The sequence below is a fragment of the Drosophila guanche genome, unplaced genomic scaffold (genome assembly GCF_900245975.1).
Source record: "Drosophila guanche unplaced genomic scaffold, DGUA_6, whole genome shotgun sequence".
Taxonomy (NCBI): Eukaryota; Metazoa; Arthropoda; class Insecta; order Diptera; family Drosophilidae; genus Drosophila; species Drosophila guanche.
Window position 1 is genome coordinate 4,985,198 of NW_022995751.1, and position 23,574 is coordinate 5,008,771.

The 23,574-nt window shown below is 46.7% G+C and overlaps 5 protein-coding genes and 1 long non-coding RNA gene across 11 annotated transcripts in view; 4 read left to right on the plus strand and 2 right to left on the minus strand.

Moving 5' to 3' along the window:
• Positions 1-265: 265 nt before the first annotated feature.
• Positions 266-6,541, minus strand: LOC117587071 (autophagy-related protein 2 homolog A). 2 transcript variants are annotated; one of them, XM_034277521.1, is made up of 2 exons: positions 6,512-6,541; positions 266-6,450 (listed from the first exon to the last, which is right to left on the minus strand). In XM_034277521.1, exon 2 carries the CDS (start codon positions 6,194-6,196, stop codon positions 317-319), a length of 5,880 nt encoding a protein of 1,959 aa, XP_034133412.1. In that variant the 5' UTR covers positions 6,197-6,450; positions 6,512-6,541; the 3' UTR covers positions 266-316. The 2 variants fall into 2 exon arrangements, with proteins under 2 accessions (XP_034133412.1, XP_034133413.1); XM_034277522.1 differs by having other exon boundaries at positions 6,516-6,533.
• Positions 6,542-6,900: 359 nt separating this feature from the next.
• On the plus strand, positions 6,901-8,225 carry LOC117587080. Its single transcript, XM_034277547.1, has 3 exons — positions 6,901-7,390; positions 7,450-7,649; positions 7,706-8,225. Exons 1-3 carry the CDS (start codon positions 6,986-6,988, stop codon positions 8,142-8,144), a joined length of 1,044 nt encoding a protein of 347 aa, XP_034133438.1. The 5' UTR covers positions 6,901-6,985; the 3' UTR covers positions 8,145-8,225.
• Positions 8,226-8,755: 530 nt separating this feature from the next.
• LOC117587086 lies at positions 8,756-12,542 on the plus strand. Its single transcript, XR_004574036.1, has 2 exons — positions 8,756-9,014; positions 11,629-12,542. It is a non-coding gene; the product is annotated as an uncharacterized LOC117587086 (long non-coding RNA).
• Positions 9,008-12,158, plus strand: LOC117587076 (adenosylhomocysteinase-like 1). The gene is made up of 3 exons (XM_034277538.1): positions 9,008-9,785; positions 10,478-10,927; positions 10,997-12,158. Exons 1-3 carry the CDS (start codon positions 9,261-9,263, stop codon positions 11,588-11,590), a joined length of 1,569 nt encoding a protein of 522 aa, XP_034133429.1. The 5' UTR covers positions 9,008-9,260; the 3' UTR covers positions 11,591-12,158.
• Positions 12,543-13,093: 551 nt separating the features above from the next.
• LOC117587083 (upstream activation factor subunit spp27) lies at positions 13,094-14,735 on the minus strand. Of its 3 annotated transcripts, none has more exons than XR_004574034.1 (2): positions 13,660-14,729; positions 13,094-13,545 (listed from the first exon to the last, which is right to left on the minus strand). XR_004574034.1 is itself a non-coding variant. In XM_034277551.1 (2 exons), the coding sequence occupies exon 2, from the start codon at positions 14,448-14,450 to the stop codon at positions 13,716-13,718; it is 735 nt and encodes a 244-aa protein (XP_034133442.1). In that variant the 5' UTR covers positions 14,451-14,529; positions 14,613-14,735; the 3' UTR covers positions 13,094-13,715. The 3 variants fall into 3 exon arrangements, 1 of the variants encoding a protein (XP_034133442.1); XR_004574035.1 differs by having other exon boundaries at positions 13,094-13,568; XM_034277551.1 differs by having other exon boundaries at positions 13,094-14,529; positions 14,613-14,735.
• Positions 14,736-21,604: 6,869 nt separating this feature from the next.
• The window catches only part of LOC117587072 (myocardin-related transcription factor B), a 41,945-nt gene continuing 39,975 nt past the window's right edge, over positions 21,605-23,574 (plus strand). Inside the window, exon 1 of one of the 3 annotated variants that reach the window (XM_034277525.1) lies at positions 21,605-21,926. In XM_034277525.1, the coding sequence (XP_034133416.1) occupies positions 21,860-21,926 (67 nt within the window). In that variant the 5' untranslated portion in view covers positions 21,605-21,859. The remainder of the gene's footprint in view (positions 21,927-23,574) is intronic. The other 2 variants (XM_034277524.1, XM_034277523.1) reach the window with 2 other exon arrangements.

The following is a 23,574-nucleotide window of genomic DNA, read 5'->3' on the forward strand; positions in this document are numbered from 1 at the left end:
TATTATTATAATGATGCATTAAAAAAAGAAGTAAAAATCCCTTCTAACTTCTATAAAGATTTCTTGTCCCTTATGAAGAGATCTCGTGTCCGTTTAAAGCATTGTCCTCGTCGAGAGATCCCCTCCAAAATATGTTGCTTGTTACACTTTATTTACACGTTTTGTATATATTTGTTTTTAGTAGTAAAAATAATAAAAAATATAAAATATATAACTCTGATTTATGCGATATATGTGTGTGTGTGTGTGTGTGTGTGTGCCCCGAAATTAAAAAGTAGAATCTTAATCTTAAGTTTAACATTTTGTTTGAATCCTTTTAGTGGATTTCGTGCTTCCACTTGTCACGTGCCTCGAGCTTCGCCTCCGGCACCAGGGAGCTCTTGGCCCCGCCCAGTATGTTCGTTGTGGCCTGCGTGGCGAGCACGGCGGGGCAGACAACCAGTTGGGGGATTTGCCGCACAACAGCGCCCACGGCACCGCTGTAGCCCTTCTGGTCGTGCTCCGTCATGGCAGCCTCGATCAGCGTGTTGGCCGAATCGTTGATGCCCTCCTTGACGATGGTGTAGGCATTGGCCACACCCTCGCGCAGATCCTTGGGCCTGCCCTGACGCTTCTTCTTGCCGCGCTTCGTGTGGCGTTTCTTCAGGGATGGACCCGCCGAGAGCATATCGAAGGTGGTCTCCGCCGTGAACTGCAGCAGGTGGATAATCCGCGACGTGATCTCCAGCGCTGCGAGCGCTGTGCGTGCCGTGAAACTCTGGGCGCCCAGCTGGAAGCCGCGTATGATGCGCCCGTCCTTGTTGTACTGCTCGATGGGCAGCCGGAAGAGGTCGTAGACGCCCTGGAACAGCTGCAGCACCGCATTGGTGGGGCCAATGCCGCTCAGAATATTCGGCAGTTGATTGCGCTTGATGTCCTTCAGCCACTCCTTGCAGAGAAACTCGCACAGCTTGTTCCAGCCGAGAATGCCGCGACGGTTGACAATCTCCCGCAGACAAATGCCCGAACCCTGGAGCTGTGCCAGGCCCATAATGAGGCCGGTGATGGGACCGCGCGAGAGCTCAATCCTACGGCCATGGTAGTCGAAGCAGATGGGCAAAGCGGGGCTGAAGATCACCTCACGGAAGTAAACAGGCGCCGACTCGCCACCCAGCGGATCATCCTCCAGCTCGGCCGTGGTGTCTTTGCCCTCATCGATGAGCACATCAAGATTCCGCTCTACAATCTCCCTCGCCTCCAGATCCTGCAGCGCATCAGACATTTTGCTCACCGACATTACGGGCATATCGCAGGCGGCATTGGCGTCCGTTTTGGCATTTTCTGGGGCACTGCCACCGCCGGAGGAGTTCTTGAACAGTGCCGAAAAGAAGTCCTCCAGAAAGAGCAGCGTATCCTGATCAATGTTCAGTTTAATGGGCAGAATGGACACGCGCAGCGAGCACTCCTCGGCGGTGCTCTTCTGTGGATTCGGGCGCACATTCAGCGCCTTCACAATGACCATATTCTCGTCGGGTCGGCGGGATATGTTGCTGCTGTTCGGATGATACAGGAACTTGTTGATGTCCGAGGAGCGCAGACGGTCGCGAATCTCAATATCCGACACGAGCAGCACCTGCCGCGACGAGTAGATGGAGCTGAGCGGATAAGCCTCGTAGGAGAAGCGAATCTTCGACAGTTGGATCTCCACCAGCACATCCAGATTCCTGCGCGAACCCTTTGGCTCCTTGGGCAGCCCTGCTGCGCCCTTCTTCGTGGCCTTTTGCTCGCCCTGCGGCTGGGATACGCCGTACTTGTACGTGTCCGACATGTGGCCGTAGCCAGGGTTCAAGGGGATCTTCTTTTTGCTGCTGTCGCTTGTCGTGTGTTCCGGAAAATCCCTGCCGCCGTACAGATGCCACGTGAACGTCATCTCGCACAGCGTGTAGCTGCTCTCGGCAATGGGAAAGTTCGCTGGCGGCCGCAACAGATCAACCTTCTCGTGTGGCAAACAAAAATGATTGTCCACAATCTGCAGGGGATCCTCGGACACGTAGATCTGCTTCACGCCAAACTTATCCATGCGCGAGATCTCATCGTCGTGTATGATGTCAAAGTCGCGCTCCTCCATCAGCGGTGGCAGCACATCGCCCAGTTCCTGCTGCACCTGCTGCAGCGGCTGCTCCAGAGTCTGATTGTAGTACGACTGCAGCATGACGTTCGATTCAAAGTCTACAATGTTGCAGATCTCTGAGGGGGAGCTCTCCACAATCAGGGATATGCTCTGCATGTCGCCGGGTTCCTTTTGCTTCTTCGCGGGCGTGGAGCTGGCTTTCTGCTTGTTCTTCTGTCGCTGCTGCTCTGCCTTGTCTTTGGGTTCGTCGGGAAAGTAGAAGATCTCGATGCCCTCCTCCTTGCCTGCGAGTTTGTTGTGTCTGGGTCCGGGCGTACATTCCACATCCATGACGGCATCGGCCATTAGTTTATTCACATGATCCTGCGTCTGATCGTCGCACAGTTGATCCTCCTCGCTGGCCTTGGGCTCCACAAACTTGCTCTGATCGTGCTCGTCTTCGTGTGCGCTCTCCTCGGGCGAAATGAGATCCTTGTCGCTGGCCACATAGCCAATGAGTTGGGCCAGCGCAGCCGCTGAGTCGTAGCAGGTCTTCAGGTGCATGTCGTGTATGGAGGAGCGCAGATCCACTCGCGGCTGCTGTTTGTCATCCTCGTTGAGGCGGAAGGAGATGTTCAGCAGACCCACATTGAGCACGGGTATGAGGCTGTCGCTGGAGCCCAAACTGAGCACGCAGTCCTCGCCAATCACACGCAACGTGCAGCCGCTCATCGAGGAAATGATGTTGCTGCTCAGCGTGCAGTAGCCAATGTCGATGAGCGCGCGATGGGGAAAGTACTTGGGCCGATAGTCAATGGCCGCATTCCACACATGCAGCTGAATCTCGGAGACGAGGGCAAACGGCACATACGCCTCGATGGGGAAATCGGTGACGTCCATAAAGTCCAGCAGCTGATTCAGCCAATTGTGCTCCGAGCTGGTGGGATGATGCTGCAGCGTGGCTCCATTGATGCCAAACGACATCTTCATGCGTTTGATGCGTTTGTCCGGCTGCTTCTTGATCTCTGCCACCACCGAGAGCACCTCCTGGCGCTTCTGGTTGATCTGTTGATGCTGCTGCTGGCCGAAATTGTAGATTGTGGGCTGCAGACTGCCATCGGGATGGTCGCTCCAAGCGAGCTGCAAATCCTGCTGCGTGTTGCCACAATGCAGCGCCTCCACGTGGCTTAGTTGTATGCAAAAGTAGCTGCGATTCTGATCGTTGTTCAGTCCATTGACCGTGAAGAGCTTGAACTCCTTGATGTTCACCTGAAACTTGCCACATTGCGCTGTTCGCTGCTGCGTCTCGGGCTCGACAAAGTGTGAGAATAATATCAGCGAACCCTCAGCCACAAAGAGCTCAAAGGAGAAGGCCTCCTCGTTGGGCGGCTGGGCTTGGGCACTGGGATTTGGTTTGGCATGCGATTTGGGCAGCGTATTCTCGGCCATGGAAAAGTAAATGCTGCTCTCCATGGCACTGGTGCTGAGCAGGACACTCCGGTCATATTTGTGCTTCTCATATTCCTCTTGGTCGGCCTGTTCCTCCTCCTCCGACTCTCTTTCGTTGTGCTCCCGCTGCTCCTCCCCCTGGTAATCGTAGTGCGGCGAACGTGGCTCCCACATAAACAGATCCCCATTGAGGCGATTGTAAATCAATTCGTACATCTGCTTGGACTCCAGCACGACCTTGATGAGGGGCACATAAACCGCCACCTTGAGCTTCGAGGATTGCGAGCAGCTCTGGCAAAAGTCATTGATCTCCTCCGTTTCGCCCGGCAGCAGCGAGTCCGTTTTATCCACACAACCATCGAGTCCCTCCACATTGGTGGTGTAGCCAAAGGTGCACTTGGAGCTGAACGGGGAGCGTCGCTTGGGCTTCTTGTTGTTGTCCGTCGTGCGGTTGTCGTTGTTGTTCTCCCGCGGCTGCAGCACATCGATTTGGATCTTCTTGTTGTTCTTCTGCTGACACTTGAGCAGCGCAATGGCGCTCTGTTTCTCCGCATCGCAGTAGAAGGCGTCCAGCTCCTCCGCCATGATGCTGATGTGTGTGCGCGAGGCAATCAACAGGCTGCGAAACTCCAGGGACAGGAAATCCTGCCGCACATTCTTCTTCCACCAGGGCAGCTTGTGCGGATCGTTGGCCGCACGCCCATCGACCACTGGGAAACGCAGGTGCAGCCGCAAGTTCTCGCATTTCACTTGCACCTCCGTCAGACTGCCATCCTCTGGGTAGTTCTCGGGCTCCCCCGCAGAGCTCTGTGCAAAGGGCGACTGCCCGAAGAGTGCGCCCAATCGATCGTAGATCGAAATGTCCAACTCCGCGGTGCACTCATCGAAGATGCACTCGATCTTGTTGGTGCAACGATTATGGTTCTGCTTGAACAGAAACGACGAGCTCTGATTCAGCACAATCTCCGGGCGTATGTGATAGCCATCGGGGCAGTTGCGCTGCCGATCAAACTGGATGAGATGATCGATGGCATTGTCCAGCACCTCGCAAATGTCCACAGCCGTGGCCGAGAGTGTGGTCTTCGAGGTGAGCTCCTGGAAGTAGCGCTGCTGGCTACCGCTCACAATTATCGGCGCTGCCTTCACCAGCAAGTAGTTGAGATTCTCCATGGGCAGATGGTTCGACGTTTGCGTGTTCTGCTGGAAAAACTGTTGCGCGGTCTGCGCGTAACTCTGGTAGCTGGCGCTGTCAAACACGCGCGTGTAGCTGTCAATGCTGGCCGTGTTCTGGATCAATATATCATTGTGCAGCGAGATGCCAAAGACCTGCGAGATTTGTATCTTAAACTTGAGTATCTCGCCGGACTTTTCCGTGTAGCCCAGCTCCTGTGGGACATTGCTGCAGGAGGTCACCATGCTGGAGGCTGAATCGCACATTTTGCGCTGCGCATTCCGCGAGTAGACGCTCCTGCTGGCGCCTGTTGGCTCATGGCCGCCATAGCTGGAGTACTCTGTGGGCTCGGTGGACCAGTCGGCATTCTGCCCGAGTATGCCCGTCATTTTGGTGGGCTCGCAGTGCTGCTGATACTCGCTCGGCGGCGTCGTGGACTTGATGCTCTTGCCGCGCGTCTTGCGCAGCGTATCCTTGGGCCGTTCGTTGTTGCTGAAGCCCTTGGAGATCTCCACGAGCAGGTGAATCTGCCGCGGACTGAGTATAAAGTAGATGTCATCCAGTATGATCTCCAGATTCACTTTCGGGCCCACAATGTTCTCCGTTTGCTTGATGTTGATTTGAATGTTTTGCGATCCTTTCAGCTCGACAATCTTGCAGAGCTGCTCGTACTGCATGGGTCCGCTCACCGAATGGATGTGCCTGTCAATGTCCAGCACCTCGGAGGTGTGTATGGTCAGTCCCTCAATCACCAGATTATGCTTGGCGATCATCGGCAGCGTATTGAAATTGGAGATGATGCTCTCCTCGTCATCCTCCGCAGCCGTTTGGCTGCCACTCATATCCCCGCCATTCTGATGGGGCATCTCGTAGCCCGTTTTGTTCATGTAATCCACATGACTGGCCTGGAAGGACATCACCAGCTTCCTGTCCGAGTGCGGCAGCAGGTACTCAATGTTCAGCGTTGTATTCGTCAGCTTGGCCTTGATGCGATTCAGCACATTGTCGATCGTCTCTGCAAACTTCTCGAGCCCAATGAGCGCGTTGTTGTGGTTGAGAAATGGCACATCATCGTCCACCTGCTTCATGCACTCCTCGGCCATTTGCATGGAACTGCTCACCGATGACCACATGGACTCCAGCATGGTTGTGCCGCTCTGAAAGCGTGTCACCGGACGCAGCGTTATCGTCAGGTTGGAGATCTCCAGCGAGCTGTCGTTGGTCATGAGAGCATTCCAGGGCACGGCCACCGTCAGGCAGCCAATGTGTCCGGATACCACCTCAAAGGCCCAGCCCTGATCCTCGAACAGATCATTGAAGGCGTTCACCTTGAGCGATATATTCTCCACCACCGCCCTGCCATTGTACAGGTCCACCTTCAGCTGCTCCAAATTCAGATTATTCTCAAAGAATTGACCCAAATATCGCTGGAGCAGGTATCGGCACATCTTTGTTTTCAGCCCATCCCACGGATTGAACCACGACATGGTGGCTGACTGATGATCGCTGACTCGTTGTTGTTTGTGGTTTGCCCTTCTGCGTTGTATTTTTTTTCAGTCCAGTCCAACAACAACCACACACGCACACGCAGTCAGAGTGAGACCTTTGTTATTGTTCGTCGTCGCCAAAGACGGAAATGGGAAATCACAGCGGAAGTTTTGTAGCGATAACTGGCTTTGCTGCGCAAATCACTTGCATCTTAATGTTGATTTGGGATTATTGTTCATCTGGGTCAGGGTGGCTGCAATAAAAGAGAGCCTTAGCAGCTCGCAAGTGTACGAAAAATGTGTTTAAAAAATCACCAACACCCGAGGCAGCTTCTTGTTTTGTTGTCAGTGATGGGCGGCCATCGATTATTTACCATTCGATATAAATCACGGTCAGAGTCGTGTTGGAAATACCGAATACAGTATTTTTCACCTTATTTTGCAGTATTATATTAACCTGTTGACACCCTGCTTTAAGTCGTGATTTCATAACTCGCCCTTATATTATTTCCTCGTATATCTTATAAAAATAGTTTGTTGGCTTTTGATGTGAAACGTGTCATCTATTTATGTATTTTAATATTTAATTATTAAAATATTTCCATATTTTAGCTTAAAACATTTCCATTCAAAATCCTAATCCACCTGTTGATACCCTGTGCAAAGTCGTGACCTGAGCAGTGCTGTAAAATGCCCTTATCCCCCACAGCTGTTGCCCCCAGAAAAGTTCTTAATTATATTATTATCTTTTGTTTTGCTGCTCTTTTGTTTGTTTCCGTTGCAATTGTTATGTTTCTTTTGCATTCATTGACCGTTTTGTGCCTTATCCTTGCCACATGCCAGGCCAAGTCCATCAAGAAGGCGCAGGCTAATCTGCTGGAGCCGACATTTGATTTGGACGACTGGCATGGCAAATGGTTTCCTTACGCTCCCGGAGAGCCTCACATTCCGAAAGTGCAACGTGTACCTGAGACGAACACAACAGCCACCACCTCTGATGATTGGACAGGCAAGTGGTTCCCCTATGCACCGGGAGAACCGCATGTGATCAAAAGTCAAACGGCGAGCACATCAGCGGCACCGGAGGAGCCATCTGCAGACGGCTGGAATGGCAAATGGTTCCCCCAGGAGCCACACAAACATCAGCAGAAGGCAGAGAAACCCTCAAAAGAAATCAACTGTGATGACGGAATGGTAAGTGGATGAGGTGGGATTACCCCCTTTGAGGCATGACTCATCTTTGTTTATTTTAGAGCAACCTGTCCGTGGATTATGATCCAAATGATGTGCGCCAGAGCTTCAATGTCCTGTGCATCAGCAGCAATCGCAGCATCTACGATCCGAACATGTCCAGGGAGGCGCTGCTCACGGAGCACTTCCTGCCCAGTGCCTATATGCCGCCATCCAAGTGCCTGAACGTGTCCATCGAGTACACGCATCTGCCACCAACCAAGTAGGAATCAAAGACCCAAGAGTTTCCTTTTCATTTTAATTCCATTTCATTCGCAGTGGCCCCTTCCGTCCGTTACCCGCCGAGTACGGCACCTACTCGTACCTGCCGCCACAGCGATACATGAGGAATCTCGCCGAGGGTGCCATTGTTATGCTGTACCATCCCTGTGCCTTCCTGGGCCAGGTGGATCAGTTGCAGCAGATTGTCGGCGGTTGTCTGTATCGCCACCTCATCTCGCCCTCGCAGTCGCTGTCGCCGGAACGACCGCTGGCGCTGCTCGCCTGGAATCACATCCTGGAGATGTCCGTCGTGGACAAGCATCTCGTGGCGGATTTCATCAAGAAGCACGCCAAGCAGGGGCCCCTGGCCGTGGAGAATCTCTCGAGACTGGTGGACAAGCGGCAGTCCTACAAGGCGGGACTGCAGACGGAGGCGCGTTTGGTCACGACTGGAGATGACTACGAGCTGTGCGGTTACCTGGAGGACCAAATGTAGTGGAGTGGAGGGGGATTTACTTTGCTACGTGTTACCTATTTTGTTGAATAAAATGTGAATATTTTGAAAGGAAATAGGGTATAAAAATGTCCATTTGTTGTCCATTGTTGAAAATCAACAAGTTGTCTCATGACGTGATATTTCATTCCCCCTTACGTTTTATGGGTTTTCCATTGATGACCTCATTTGTTTTACCTTCATTTCGCATACAACCCAATAAAAGGGTGTATTTTAAATAAGCTAATCTTGTAGAAAATTGATTCTTTAATCGAATTAAATTACATCATTAGTGCTGAGATTTCTAGCTAGCCAGTAATATTCAGCAGAATATTAAAAGCAAGAAATTAGCTTTTCTATCATGGACAGAGAACGTTTAACCCATTGTCAACCAGTGGATATTTATTTACAAGCACGAAGACTAAGAACTTTGAAGTTCAGGTGCAAGATAGCGTGTGTTCTTTTGTAAATAGAGTAAATGGAAAGGAAGATGTTATGTGGGTGGGTATTATTTTAGGATGTTTAATTCAAGCTTAGTTCTTAGTGGGCTTTTTTTATTTTTACGGTATTTTTGCAATTGACTACCTATATTTCGGTAAAATGCTCAGCGTCAAAAGGTATATTTCATCGACGAATCCGCGGTCACACTGTTTCGTTTCGGTTTTGTTCTCTTTTCTCTTGATAAAAATCAACTAATTAAACGATCACCGATCCCTATTTATTTCGAACACACACTGACACCGCAACACCACTTCGACCAGTCCCATTCCGACCGCCAGCCCATCATTCACATTCATCCAAATGCTCTGGCGTGCGTAGAGAGAGCGAAGAAGAAGAAACAATAGCGGCAGCAGCAGAAGCAGCAGCAGCAGCGTCAGCGGAGAGGTGAAACAAAGGAGACGCACACAAAATACAATTAAAATTGTGAATTGACACAAGCGACGGCCTCGACTGGGGACACACACATAGAGACAGAGAGAGAGAGCCGCTGGAGTATCACGTGATAATTATCTGCGATTCGAATAGCACATCCATCCCCCCCACATTCACACACATCCTGCGGCCAGTTGTGTTTTTTACATAACAACAGCAGCAGCAGCGGCAGCAGAGGATTTATAAATGATGAACAACCTGGCGGATACGGTGGTGGTGGATCCCGGTTTCGGTGGCGGCGATAAGCAGCAGCTGGCCGTTGTACCACCTCAGGATGCCAGCGTTGTGGTGCCACCACCGCCCACCAAGCAATCGTCGGCTCTCAAGAAGACCAGCCGCTATCGCAGTCGCTCACTGAGCGCCTCCTCCACGGACTCCTTCAGCTCGGCCTCGTACACGGGCAGCAGCGAGGATGGGGATGATGTGCCACCCCGCGAGAAGGTCCAAAAAAACACCAAAGGCAGCTCCGATTTTTGTGTGCGCAACATTGCCGCCCAGCATGCGTTTGGACGCCGCGAGATCGAGATTGCCGAGCAGGAAATGCCCGGCATAATGGCGCTGCGCAAGCGTGCCGCCGAGGACAAGCCACTGAAGGATGCCAAAATTGTCGGCTGCACACACATCAATGCCCAGACGGCGGTGCTCATTGAAACCCTGGTGGAGCTGGGTGCCAGCGTACGCTGGGCTGCCTGCAACATATACTCCACGCAAGTGAGTAGAAGTCTTCACTTGATCAACATATCCCATAGTTCTTCCTCGCCCGCTCTTGCGTGGCGACAATTGTTGTCACGCAAAACGAAGCGCAGCACAAACAAATGATCAATCAAGCCATGTTAATCAATTAAGTGCTGGCTATGGGTCTCCGCCGCAGCGGCTCAAGTGTTTGGCAATCGATGACGCGACGTTGCTGATAATTGACGTGCCCTGAATTGGGTCACACAACGCCAGGCGGGGGTACCATGTTCACAGAGAGACATCTCCAAAATCAAGGCTGGTGGCCCACCAACATCATCATGATGATGGTGCCTCTCCTGATGCCGTGGCCAATGCAATTAGCACGAGTCTCCCCGCCTCTAACCAGTTTATGGTTCGTCTAATGAAACGCCAGCCGACATGCCAAGGTTTTCCACTGGCTTTACGAGGCTTTAGTTTATTTTTTGTTTTATCGAGACCTGCCATGACACGTTGTCACACTGAATCAGAGAACACACACAGACCCCCCTGTCCTCTGTCCGTGGTACGGGGCTTATCAGACAAGTGCCCGTGCTTAAAGAGGGTGCAGCAATGGACTGGAAATAAGTTCCTAATCGTACTGATTTCCCCTACCCCACAAGCCAACCCAAAACAAAGCCAAATATACGACCCCAACTGATTAATCACTCCGTTCTCTCTCTCCCCTGCAGAACGAAGTGGCCGCCGCTTTGGCCGAGTCCAATATACCCATTTTTGCCTGGCGCGGTGAGACGGAGGAGGATTTCTGGTGGTGCATCGATCGGTGTGTGAATGCCGAGAACTGGCAGCCCAACATGATACTGGACGATGGCGGCGATGCCACCCATCTGATGCTCAAGAAGTATCCAACAATGTTCAAGCTCGTCAAGGGCATTGTGGAGGAAAGCGTCACTGGCGTGCATCGCCTCTATCAGCTGTCCAAGGCGGGGAAGCTGACGGTACCCGCAATGAATGTCAACGATTCGGTGACCAAAACCAAATTCGATAACCTCTACAGCTGCAAGGAGTCGATATTGGACAGCCTGAAACGCTCCACGGATGTCATGTTTGGCGGCAAGCAGGTCGTTGTCTGTGGCTATGGTGATGTGGGCAAGGGCTGTGCCCAGGCACTCAAGGGACAGGTGAGCAGCAGACACAGCAAAGACTACCCCAGAAGCCCTCTTCAACCTTTTTGCGATGTTTCTTTGTAGGGCTGCATTGTGTACATCACAGAAATCGATCCGATATGCGCACTGCAGGCCAGCATGGATGGTTTCCGAGTGGTGAAGCTGAACGAGGTGATTCGCAATGTGGACATTGTGGTCACTGCCACCGGCAACAAGAACGTGGTGGTGCGCGAGCACATGGACAAGATGAAGAGCGGCTGCATTGTGAGCAATATGGGACACTCCAATACGGAAATCGATGTGAATGGGCTGCGCACGCCGGACCTCAACTGGGAGAAGGTGCGCTCGCAGGTGGATCACATTATTTGGCCGGAGGGCAAGTACATTATACTGCTGGCCGAGGGGCGACTGGTGAATCTGAGCTGTTCGAGCATTCCCTCCTTTGCGGTGTCCATCACATCGGCGACGCAGGCGCTGGCACTCATTGAGCTGTTCAATGCACCGCCCGGCCGCTACAAGTCCGATGTTTATTTGCTGCCCAAGAAGATGGATGAGTATGTGGCCAGCCTCCATTTGCCCACATTCGATGCACATCTGACGGAGCTGAGCGACGAGCAGGCCAAGTACATGGGCCTCAACAAGGCCGGTCCTTTCAAGCCCAATTATTATCGCTACTAAAAGGCGTTGCGCCAGGAGGAGGACAATAACAATAACAGCAGCAACAGCAACAGCGGGCAACAACCAGCAACAATTAGAAGAAACAACGCCAACGAAAGTATTGTCTTTGCAAAAGTAAAACTATTTAAGAGAGAAGTCTGGACGGGAAATTGATGATGATGATGGATGATTGAACGTGCGGAGGAACAGCCCTCTCGAAATTGTTGACAAACACACACAGAAAACCAAACAACACACACACACGCAAAAAGGAAGAGAACACACAAAGTTACTATTACAAAATGTATTGCTTAGTTTAGCGAGTAGAGGATCCAATAGTCCAGGCTCCAAATTGGCTGCGAGCACGGCTTACTGGGACACTGGAGCAGAAATTCAATTACTTAGTTTGCTTTTTAACCTAGCATTTAACGTTCTTCCCGATTAGTATTTAGATTTTCATTTTTGCGCGTATCTTTTGTTTTGTCGTTAACCAACACCCAACATGCACAACACTGCTGACCACTGACCAACACTGCTCTCTCTATCTATCTACCTAACTATCTCTCTCTTTCGCTGCTTCATCCAAAATGTGAACCCCCCCCAAAGAATTTAACAATTTGAAACGTTTTATTGCCGTTCTTTGAATTTATGTAACTACTACTACTATATGTATGTGTATGTATATCTATATATAGACTTTCTTGTCGTATTCTTTACGTACTTAATTTGTTAAATGTTTTATGTTCGCCACCCCCCGGGCACCTATTCGTAGTTTGGTATCGTTTTCGTTGAGCGTCCGAAAAAAAAGTTAATTGAAAAAAGCAGTGCAAAAAGTAATTCCATTTATTCAATTATATACACGCGCTGGCATATACACATTTATACACATATATATATATATATCAGATCCAGAATATATATACACGCGCATATACACACACATATGCATATTAGAGAGAACTTTATGTATAAAGAATACAAAAAGTCCAAAAGCGAATTAAAAACTGAAAAAGTGTTTGTAAGAAGTTTTGTGAGAAATGGAAAAACAATAATAATAAAAAAAGGCATTCTTTATTGAGCAATGATAAGACACGGGGGTTTTTTTGAAGGTGTGGAAAGGGAGATAAAGTAACTCATAGTGAAGCCATTCCTAAAGTGTCCCTCTATCTGTGGGAAAGCAAAATTGAAGCAGTGTAAACTAATGGTTCAATCTTGTGCCACTGTGTTCCAGTGATGATCTTTCTGGAATTGCATCTTTTGCAGTCCCGAATCGCTAAACCAGTAAAAAGTAGCCATTCACTTATGGGAAATTACAACAGCAAAGCGAAACAACAGTCATTTGACTCAGTCAAGTCACATCCCAATAGAGTCTACAAGTTCTCCTATTACCATGTTTATGTGTAAGTGATATTCCTGGAAATCGCTTCCCACACGGCCAAATACCTCCCCCGCATAGATACAAACAGACTGGATAATCCCTTTTCATCAATGTTTATATTATATTCAGATGCATGATCGCTCGTCTACTATTTCAAAGTTTATTCTTGATATTATATGCCTTAAAGTTGTTTTTGTGTTTCTTTGATTTTGTTGTAAAATGTAAATTACACGAGTACGTTACACAAAAAATTATACATTTTGTTTCATTCATTCATTCGTTATCTTTATGCATTGCATTGCATTTGTTGTTACAATTCGATTTTGTTATAATTTGTATGTATAATTAAAATGCCGTAGACTACATAAAAATGGTTCTGTAGATGCGTCTTAATTAAGGTTTTAATGCTAAACACATTGCTGCTGTGGTCAACCCCACACCAGCAGAGTGGATGGGTCGTCATTATAGTCATTGAAGTCCACCGTGCTTGCGTGTGTCCTGGTCCTCGTCCTCGTCCTGGGTCGTCGCTGTCTACATCGCGTAAAAATAAGTCTTAAAAGATTGGAACAGAGCCGAAAGTGTTTTTTGCGTGACGTGACTGAAGAGAAAAAAGGGAAGAAACTAAACTAATATTTAGCGATGCGATGCAGGAGAGATGTCTGTGTGTGTGTGCTGTGTGTATTGGTGTGTCTGGTTGGTGGTGCATGCTGACCGTTTGCATCTGGATGGGTTCTGGGTGGAGTGTGCTCTTCCTATCCTCCTCCTGCCTTAGTCAAGGAAATGCGGCTTGAGGTGCTTCAACATGCCAAAGGTGCGGAATCGTCGGATCTTCATGACCTTCATAAGCTCCTCGTCACAGATGGCAAACTGCTTGTTCTTCGGATCGTACAGATCACGCTCCTTGATGATGGCCCACACCTTCTTGACCACCTCGTGACGTGGCAGCGAGGGTGCGCCCATGAGGGCGGACAGTTCGGGCGAGAGATTGTACGCGCGGGTGAAGCCGGTGCTTTTGCGTGGTGCACCCGTGGCGGAAGTACCGGCGGACTTGGCCTTTTTCTTTGCGGGCGGCTTCTTGACCACCTCGTAGTCGGAATCGGAGCCAGCATCGCTTTCAGTGCCCGAATCGTCGGCATTCAGTGTCTTGCGCTTCTTCTTGGGCGCCTTGTGCTTGGTGGGCTGTGGCCGCTTCTTCTGTACCGGCTTCTTCTTGGCCTTTTCCTCCTCGCTGCTGCTGGCGGACTCCTCCTCGCTGGGCTCGCTCTCATCATCTGGATCGGCATCGGGATCCTTGTCATCGTCATCATCCTCCTCCTCGTCCTGCTGCTCGTTTATCACCTCCATGACGATCTTGTCGAACTCCTTCTTGCGGCCGAGCAGCGAGCAATTGAGTTTTCCCTCCACCTGCTCGCGCACCCGCTTGGCCGAAATGGTGGCCAGATCGGCATCCTTTAGCACCGCCTGCACTTCGCGGCGCAGGTCCTCGCTGGAAATGTCAGACATCTTGTTCTTGTTCTTCTTGTTGTTTTGCTGTAGACGCGCACAGGGCCCCCCTTCCTTCTTCAGACACGTTTCTGCGACACTGCTTGTGGATCGGGTGGCACGTGCAGGTGGAATTAGTTGGGGCTAGGTCGGTGTTAGGCTTGGGTGCGAACTGCTGCTCACCCGTGTGGCTGCTTTTGGCTCAATTTTCACCTCTCTTTGGCGATTTTCTCTTTCAGTTAAGCGGCTCTTGCGTTTTTTTTCTTTATCCGGCGTCTGTATACCAGTGTGACCAGTGTGACCGCGGAGTTATCGATAAAATATATCGTACTTCCCTCAAAAATATACCGAAAGATACCATGTCATTTTAAGAATATACCGTCGTTTCCTCGATTTTACTATTATATTCAATATTACCAGCTAGTTTGGACTCTCAGCGCTAAAGCCCAGTACTCAGAAACGCAAAATATTCTTGGAACAGAATCAGGGATGATATTCCCATACAAACGATTAGAAATCAACCCTGCTTTTTGTTCGACGGAAAATTTTGTCGCAAGAATTGAATTTGTAACGGGACTCATTTTGTAAGCAAACACAAAACAGTGTACCCAGAGAGCATGCACTTTGGTCTACTTTGGTCATACTGGGCACAGTGCGAAATATGTAGCTCTATAAGTATACTTACTATACTACTACTATAACTATAATATTATCCAATTCATCAATCAATCTTCTACAAGATTGGCTAGTTGTCATGGCACCACAGATGGCGCTCGTTTAATTGCATCGCAGGAGTGTTTTGTTATACAAATTCAAATTAAATCGAGATTAAATCCATTATTAAATTAAGGAATAATGTTTTTGTGTAAATAAATCATATAATTTTTATAAATATTTGAAAAAATAACTGATGGCATATTCATTTCGGCTTTGTTACGGCCACGTACGGTCATATTGCGCGATTGCGAGTTCGGTTCATGTATTGGAACCAACGAGATGAACCGAACTGACGCGAACTAAGTTCACGCGTATTTGTTGTTTCACACAAAAGTTTTAATAAAATAAACATTTAATAACTATTAACGCTCAAGCCAACGCTCTAGTTCGGGCCATAGATGTTTAACCAGTGCCCCTCGTTGACAGTGCCACGCTACGTGCCGCGTAATCCCCCCGAACTCCACCAGCTGCAGCAACAATAACAATCGCTGGGCTGGCGACCAATAAAAAGAAAAATACCAGCAACAACTACAGCTACAATTACAACTACAACTGCAAGAACAACATAAATCTAGCGCTGAGGTAATTTTGCCATATTTTGTTTATTTAAATATAGATAGCACCAGCCATAGCATAATGCGGTGCGCGTGTAAGAGTGTGCGTGCCGCCAGTGCCACAGTGCGTGTGCTCTCTTTCCTAAGTGTTTTATTTGGGTGCAACCTGGAGCTTCTGTAGGGATTTTGTATGCTGTTCTCTTATTTAGTTGCATATTTAATACAATTTGTGTTTCTTTTCAAACTGATTTACCGCTATGTATGTATGTATGTATGTGTGGTGCGTGTTATGTGGCTCTTCTTGTACTTCTTATTCCGTTTTGTGACTCTGATTCGCGTCTTTGTTTTGCCGGCGTTTTGGATGCCTTGCCTTTGTTTGTGTTGCTTTTGCGACGCCCAGCCCTTTTTCTTGTCTGATTTGCACAGTAGGAGTAAAAATCAATTGGAACACATACTTAAGAATGTACCAAATAAAATATCGCTTCAACGCATTCTTATTAGAATGAGGAAAATTTGTATGCAACATTATTTCCTTTACATTTCAGTAGGTATACAAATCACAGCAGCCTCTCTTCTCAATATCACGAAATTGAATCTGTGAACAAGGCGAATAAATCACACCTGAATGATCAGCGGGGGTGGTGGCACCTCCTGCAATATGTACAAAAATATCCAATCAAACGGACTACAACGTCCCCCCCTTTGGCAGTCAGTCTCTTGGCCATTTTCATTTTATGGGTTTTGTGTGTATGTGTGTTTTCCGCTGTAAAACCGTGGATATGACACGGAATGTGGTATGTTGAATGCACCATCTCCCCTGTCACACGGTAGTTCTGCATATCAGATAAATGCAATTTAATCCATTTTGCGATAAGCTTTGCCGTTCAGATATTTATTTTTGTAGTTTTGTGTGATTCATAGGCGGGTAAAAGTGACGTCATTGCTTTCTGGGGGCTTGCTTGCATTTATATCTCCTTTTTGTCGTTGCTCCTTTGTATCTGCTTTACGCTCTGTGCATGTTTAACCAGGGCTCCGGAAGAGAGCAGGGCTGGAGAATGATCGAAAAAAGTGGAGACAGTACGCGCCTTGACATTTTGGTTCTCAGAGCGGGGATTCAGCTTGAGCTTGTGAGATCCCAAAACGTAGTGTAATCAATAGTCGCCTTTTAGTTTCATTCTAGAACTACTTGACTTGTTTTCTTGTCATACATTCGGTTATCTTAGTATAAATATGTACATGTATATGTGTACGATACTCTGTAACATTATTAGCCGATCTGAATGTTTATTTATTGCAGCGCCTGTGCCTCCCGTTGCTTGTCAGGCGATTTTCTTAGTGTTTTTGTTTTTGTGGCTCTTGGGGCTGGCTGTCGTCGCTATACAGTGCCTGCGGAGTAGTTTTCTTCCCCCCTACCTGTTGCTCGACCACCACCCACTAGTTTGTGGGCATACTTTAGGCCAACAGTGTGTCACACCACCAGACGGACAGATTTAATATTTCAGAATTGTTTTTTCCATTTTTCTCCCATTTCTTTCTTTTTTGTTGGGTACCAATTAGATGTTCTTGGCATAGTTTTTTTCTTTCTTTCGTATTTCCAAGCGATCTAACATTGCTCATTTAAGTAATCACATAAATTATCGTAGATTATGAAATCAGCAGGGGGCGGAGTGTTAGTGTTTTTGTGGAGAGGAATATTCTAGAGAGGGAAAGGAGACGAAGAGGTTAATAGTCGCGAAGACTTGCATTTTAAATGGTGTTGAAGGTGAAAATTAGTCGAACCGATCATTTTAAATGTGAAAGTCGATTGCCTTACGATGTGGAAAACTAAGAAAATCCTTCACCTGTGCAGTTCAAATCAATGTTTTTCACCTTCCTTCCAATGCCACCACCCGCTGCAAATACCTCTTCCGCCCTCCCTTCTATACCTCGACTAACTGCAGCGTTTCGATCTCTAAATATTTCTTGATATTTCCCCCTGCTGCCTTGCAGACAATTCGATCTTTTGTTTATAGCTGCTTTAAAAACTAAATGCTCGCCGTTTCGTCATTATGAAACGACGTCAAAGTAAAAGGCAAGGCAGCAGCAGCAGCAGCAACAACAAAAACTTTCGCACGGCGAAAAATGTTTTTCAAATTTTCAAAAAGAAAGAAAATAAAAAAATTTTCTCGCCCACACCAAAAATTCTGACGCGCTCGATTTGTGTGTGTGTGTTGGTGTGTGTGCCTGGGTGTTTGTTTCTTATATATTTGTTTTATGCTACCAGCTTTATAATTTATGCACAAAGAAAATAAAAAAATAAATAAGCAAAATGTTGCCTGCATTATTAAGACGTTCGAGACTGGATTGGCGGAGGTTTTGCTTTTTGTTTTTTTCTTTTTGGCCGGAAAGTGAATGCGAATGCTGGCACAGTGGGCCATAAAAGTCATCCCACTCATAACTCAGGCGATGCTAAACTATTTGGCAAAGTGTGACCCTGGGCAAGGTGCTTGACTGTGGATGCCACACTGTGTGGCAGTGTCAGGCAACAGTTAAACATTCAGTATGTGCATATCTTTTTATTATGTTTCTAGCATGTGCATCCATAAATTGTCAGCATCCGCATCCACCTCCTCTAGACGCTCGCGAAATTGCGAGAATTTTGCAAATAAATTCCCTTCTTTTTTTGGAATTTTGTTTGGGCAATTGGTTTGTCCCTGACATTGCACTTGCATGCAGCATGAAAATTGTGGAAATGAAAAATGCAAATGGCAATTCCAAAGAAATATTGCCTCACTTTTGTTTATGACAATTTCTGTTTTGAAGGCCGTTTTCTCTCCAACCCAAGAAGCCGGGAAATGGGCGAAAAATGGAAGCCAAACATGATTTGTGTTAGACAGTGCGTATCGTGAGTGTAAAAGTATAAGTTGGGCGGGCGGCTTTCAAGTGTATCAAATCTAATTTGGTTGATATTTGCAACATTTATTGGTTAGAAATCCCATTGGGAAGGCAGTTTTTACCATTTGGTGTATCATTTTGGGAGCCTAAATTCGTTATCGACAGAAACCCCATAGACTAAAGGTTATGAAAGGAATTCTCAACATCATAAGCACTCGAAATTTCCTGATATAACGAAAATATACCACCTCGGAAGCCTTCATGTGTACAAAATGTGTACTGAAAGAGTTGCTATCATTGTCCTCTTATCATCTAATGCCTACAATTCTGATCGGTGGTGTAGTCGGGCATAGTTCTTTAGATTCTTTGAGTATGCCCACGTACGAGTAAAGCCGTCATAAAACACGCCCCCACAGCCATGACACAATCATGAGAGATGCGCGGTGGCTGCTGGGTAATCCTTCCTCTCCCTAATAGCCCCCCCCCCCTGGGAGGCAGAGCCATCTATTGACGTTCCCAATTTGGCCATAAATTTGAACAAAATATAGTAGAAAATTCTCTGTGCGCTTTCCTAGTTCTCTACGCCAGTACACCCGCCTGTGTCGCCAAAAGTCAGAGGCTGAGTCAATTTTCGTATTTTTAGTTGCTCGATTTTTGATGGTATTTTTAGGGGGTTGGGGACTGCTGTGGGGTAAAGTGGGGGTTGGCTCTTACTCTATTAAATGAATATTTTTCTATTTGCAAATAACAAAAATATATGTTTTTGTGCTAAAATTAAACAAAAATTAGTTGTCGCCTGAATCTAAATTTAAAACTGAAAGTATTTGCAATTTACTTTGATTTCTTCCCCGATTGCCTCCGTGCATTCCGTGGCCGGCCGCAAATCAATTGGGGGGCAGGGAAAATCGAAAGAGAAAATGGGGTCTACGGGTCAGAGATTAGTCATGCAGGTGGTTCTCTGCTCTCTGTAGCTCATTCTCTCTATTTCGATAGCAATTCCCAATTTGATTTCATGTTTAGAAATACTTAAACGGCAATAAATTATATTTTTATATCTGGAATTTTGGCTTCCCAATTTGTGAATTTGTTTATTGGCCTGCGAATTATGCTGCAGATTGAGCGAAAGTTTTTCTCATCTCAAGGTCATATTTTAAAGGGGAAAGGATTTCATCTGCAGCTAAGATCTGTTCTTGTGGGCAGACAAGGGATCTTTCTTGGATGCGTGCCAAAATAATATACTAAATGATTTCCATTTGTTGTTCCTTTGGTGGCACAAAAACATGTATTAATGTGTCTGAAAATGGTTGAGTAAATTCGTATAAATTATGTTTCGAGACATATCCCAAAGGTTAGGAAACCATACATTACAAAAATTTGCTAAAATTGATTAAAATTGTTTTAAATTATCTATATGGTTATATTTGGAAAGAATTGTTTTTGCGGGTCGTTAAACTGTGAGTCTTCCGAACAGATTTCAGAGTCTTTTATTTGGAATTAAGCTTAATGAATGGGAAGGGAAGGATAATATTATAAAGATGATACCTGTAAAAACTACCCCGAATTAAAGCAAAAATATCTGAAATCCCCAGTAATTCTGTTCTAATATATAATCCCATTTGAACCTTCAAACAAACACTATTTTGCAATCATTTAAAAACCATTTAACGCCTGGCCGTATGGCAGCCAAGGTTTTTGCCAAATTGTGCGATTGTCATTTGCAATTATCGTTCAATACCTTAACCCAGCAAACCATAGACCAAAGGCCTTTCTTCCCGAAAGCTCCTCACCCCCTCAAAAAACGATTAGATACTAAGTGCTCGGACACATGTGCCTTGACCCAGAAACCCACTTAACCGAAGATCCCCCGAAGCTAAAGCACCGTCTAACCGTCTAACGGATGATCCTGAATGCCCGACCAAGCGGAGAACTCGCTCTCTGGCGTGTAGGGTGCACGAAACGGCCAGCAGCAGACCGAGGTAGAACTTTTTGTTTTTTCTAAAAAACTTTTTCGAAATTAAGAGCCGTGCGCCGATCTTTCAGAGAGAGAGAGCGAGAGTGTGCCGTACGGGTTCTATTTTCGAAAATACGTTTTCGAAATTGAGAGAGAGATTCGGCAGGGAGAACCACAAAGGAGGAGTGAGAGGCAGCGAGAGAGGGGGAAAGATCCGTTTGTGTTGTTTGTGTAGAAAATGTGAAAGTTCATTGTTTCATTGAGGAAAAAATTGTTGAAAAAGATTTTGAGATGTGCCCGAAAGCAAACAGCCGTTGCCCACGGCAGAATTATCTAACATTTTGCTCGAGAGAATTTTCGAAAATGTTGTTCGTTACGTTTTCGAAATGAAAGCGCCGCCGTATCCGTGTGTGTCCGTGTCGGTGTCTGTCTGTCCGTCCGTCTGTTGCCGCTGCTGCTGCGGCTGCGGCTGCTGCTGCTCGGGCATTCGAAATGGGAGCAGTGTGGCGTGCGCCTGGCCGTGTGTCTGCTCAGTGGTCTCTGCGGAGGTTTCACGTTTGAACGTCTCCTCTCGAAACAAAAACGAACACACAACAATTTCCACGGACAAAAAAGCGCAATGTGAAAGCCAAAAAAAAAAAGAAATAAGACTAGAAATAGCCTGGCGTGACGTCCCACACACAGACGACAAGACAGACAGCATTCAGAGCAGGCAGAGAAGAGCATTCAGCATTCAGCATTCAACATAACACATCAACAACATCCCAACATCAGTAGCAGACGAAAGCGTACCGCGTGAGGATCGCCCCAGATAACCGTAAAAAGCAAAAGCAAAAAGTGTTAACCCAATACCGATCGATCGATGAATACGCCAACATTCCATATAGCAGCCGCAGCAGCAGCAAACAGCAAAACAAACGAAACGGAGGAAAACCTGTAGAAAAAACGGATACAGATTTTTCGGCATCGAAACGGAACTTGACCTGACCCACAGGTGGTTCCAGTCACGGAAAGAATATCCTGCCCCAAAATCAACACTCGTGAGTGTGAATCCCGCGCGTGTGTGTGTGCGCGTGTCTCCAACAAAAAAAAGTGTCGTGGAAGTGGATATCATACAAATTTCTATTGATGCGAGTTCGAGTTCGAGTGAGATATTAAGTGATGTGCTGCCATCCATCCCGGCAACAGACGACGACAGTCGTGGTGTGACGTCCGTGCCCCTCTCCAATCATACAACAAAAAGGAGGCGTTGGACGACAGAGGACTCGCCGGAGTCTATACGCTCCAGTTGGTGTTGCAAGTGCAAGTGTTGCAGAGCAAAAGGGCTGGGGACGATGCCGGTCATTGCCGATGCCGATGCCTGCGATGAGCCACCAGCAAAATGTTGCAAACATTGTGAGGGTATGCCTAGATCTTACAATCCATCCACCTTTAGTATACAATACGTACAATATACATATCTGTCTCTCCCTCTCTCTCTCTCTCTCTCGTAAACAAAAACAAAACAAAAATCGAAAAGAGAAAAGTGCAACGCGAAGGAAAGTTCACTAACCGTTTCCCAGGGGGGGCATATATCCACCGATCCACCGGCTATTAACTTCGACCCAAAATCCAAACACAATTGAAAGATTTATGCGTAATTTCGTTCCCTCTCCCTTACTCACTCTTGCCCTCTCTTTTACACACTATAGTGGCCTCTCCATCCCGCTAGTCTGCTGTCCTCTCTAGAGTGACTTGAACTGGCATTAACTTTGGTCTCTGGCCGCCCCCGAGGCCCCAAGCATAGCATTTGTTTGTTTTAAATTTTGATTGTTGCCACTGCCACTGCCACTGCTGCTCCCCAGGGCAATTGCCGGGCACTTAGTTTTTCCGGCTAGAACATGAAAACTCGCTGACGCGTCTACTTAAAATTTTCTTTTGGTCTGAAATCCATGACAGCCAACGGCTGTAGGCCTCTAAATTAGCTAACATAAATTTAGGTTTTTCCTTTTTTTTTTGCTAGCATTTTGACAGCATAAAAATTTGTTACGGAAATGTCAAAATATTTTTGTTTTTTTGGAGGGGCAGGTAATTATGATGGTACATTTTCGAATTATTTTTAATATGTATATTTAGAGAGGTTCAAAGATTATGTAGAGAAATATAATGGTTTGAGGATTTTATAAGAAAAATTATTTTAATAAATCTTTTTTGCCTATTTCTTTTCCAAAGTGGATTCTCTGCAATCCTTTGATATTTTTCTCACAGTGCTGCTTAGCTCAGTTTTCTTCCAATTCTTCCCAAACACTACCGAAAATATGCTTCATAGAATAATAAACTTTCAATTATTTTAGATTTAACATCTAGCAGTAGCTGAGAACTTGAAAATGCGTCTAATATGTCGTCTAATTGGTCATAAGTTTTGATCGCTAATGAGGTGAGGACTTAGTTTGCTTTGGCACACGCTCAATGTCAGCCACAATATCAGCAGACCCTGGGGGCGAGGCACAGGCAGCCAGGCAGCCCTTTCTTGCAGTGTAGCTGTTAAAAATAGTGTAAACCAGTGTAAAATATTGTCAACAAAGTTCTGCACTGCCATTGTATGAATTAATAATATGCCAAGAGAGGCGTGGGTGTTGGCGTTTGTTCTGGGAATTCTTAGAGAACGCTGCAGGAAAAATATTGCAAAAGAAAAGAAAATATTGTACTGAAGATTTCACTCTTTTATGGAGCGAAAAAACCAAATTTCTAAGAACCAAACTATTGCTTCAAGAGTTCGTATCTTCTTTAATCTGCCGACAAAATCCATTCTTCAGATACTTCAGGAAAAAACACTTTGCGTGTGCAAGCCATTGACAAATAAACATTTTCCATGCATTTAAAAATAAATAAATTATAATCGTAACTAAAAAACAAAATCTCTAAGCCAAATTGTGCCTCAATCTTGGCCATTAAACGAGCATGTTTACAACAAATGCAACAATCAACAGATCTTGTTTACAAATACACACACACACACATGAGGCAAATCCTCAATTCTTGCGGCTAAACGGAATGTACGAGTATGTAC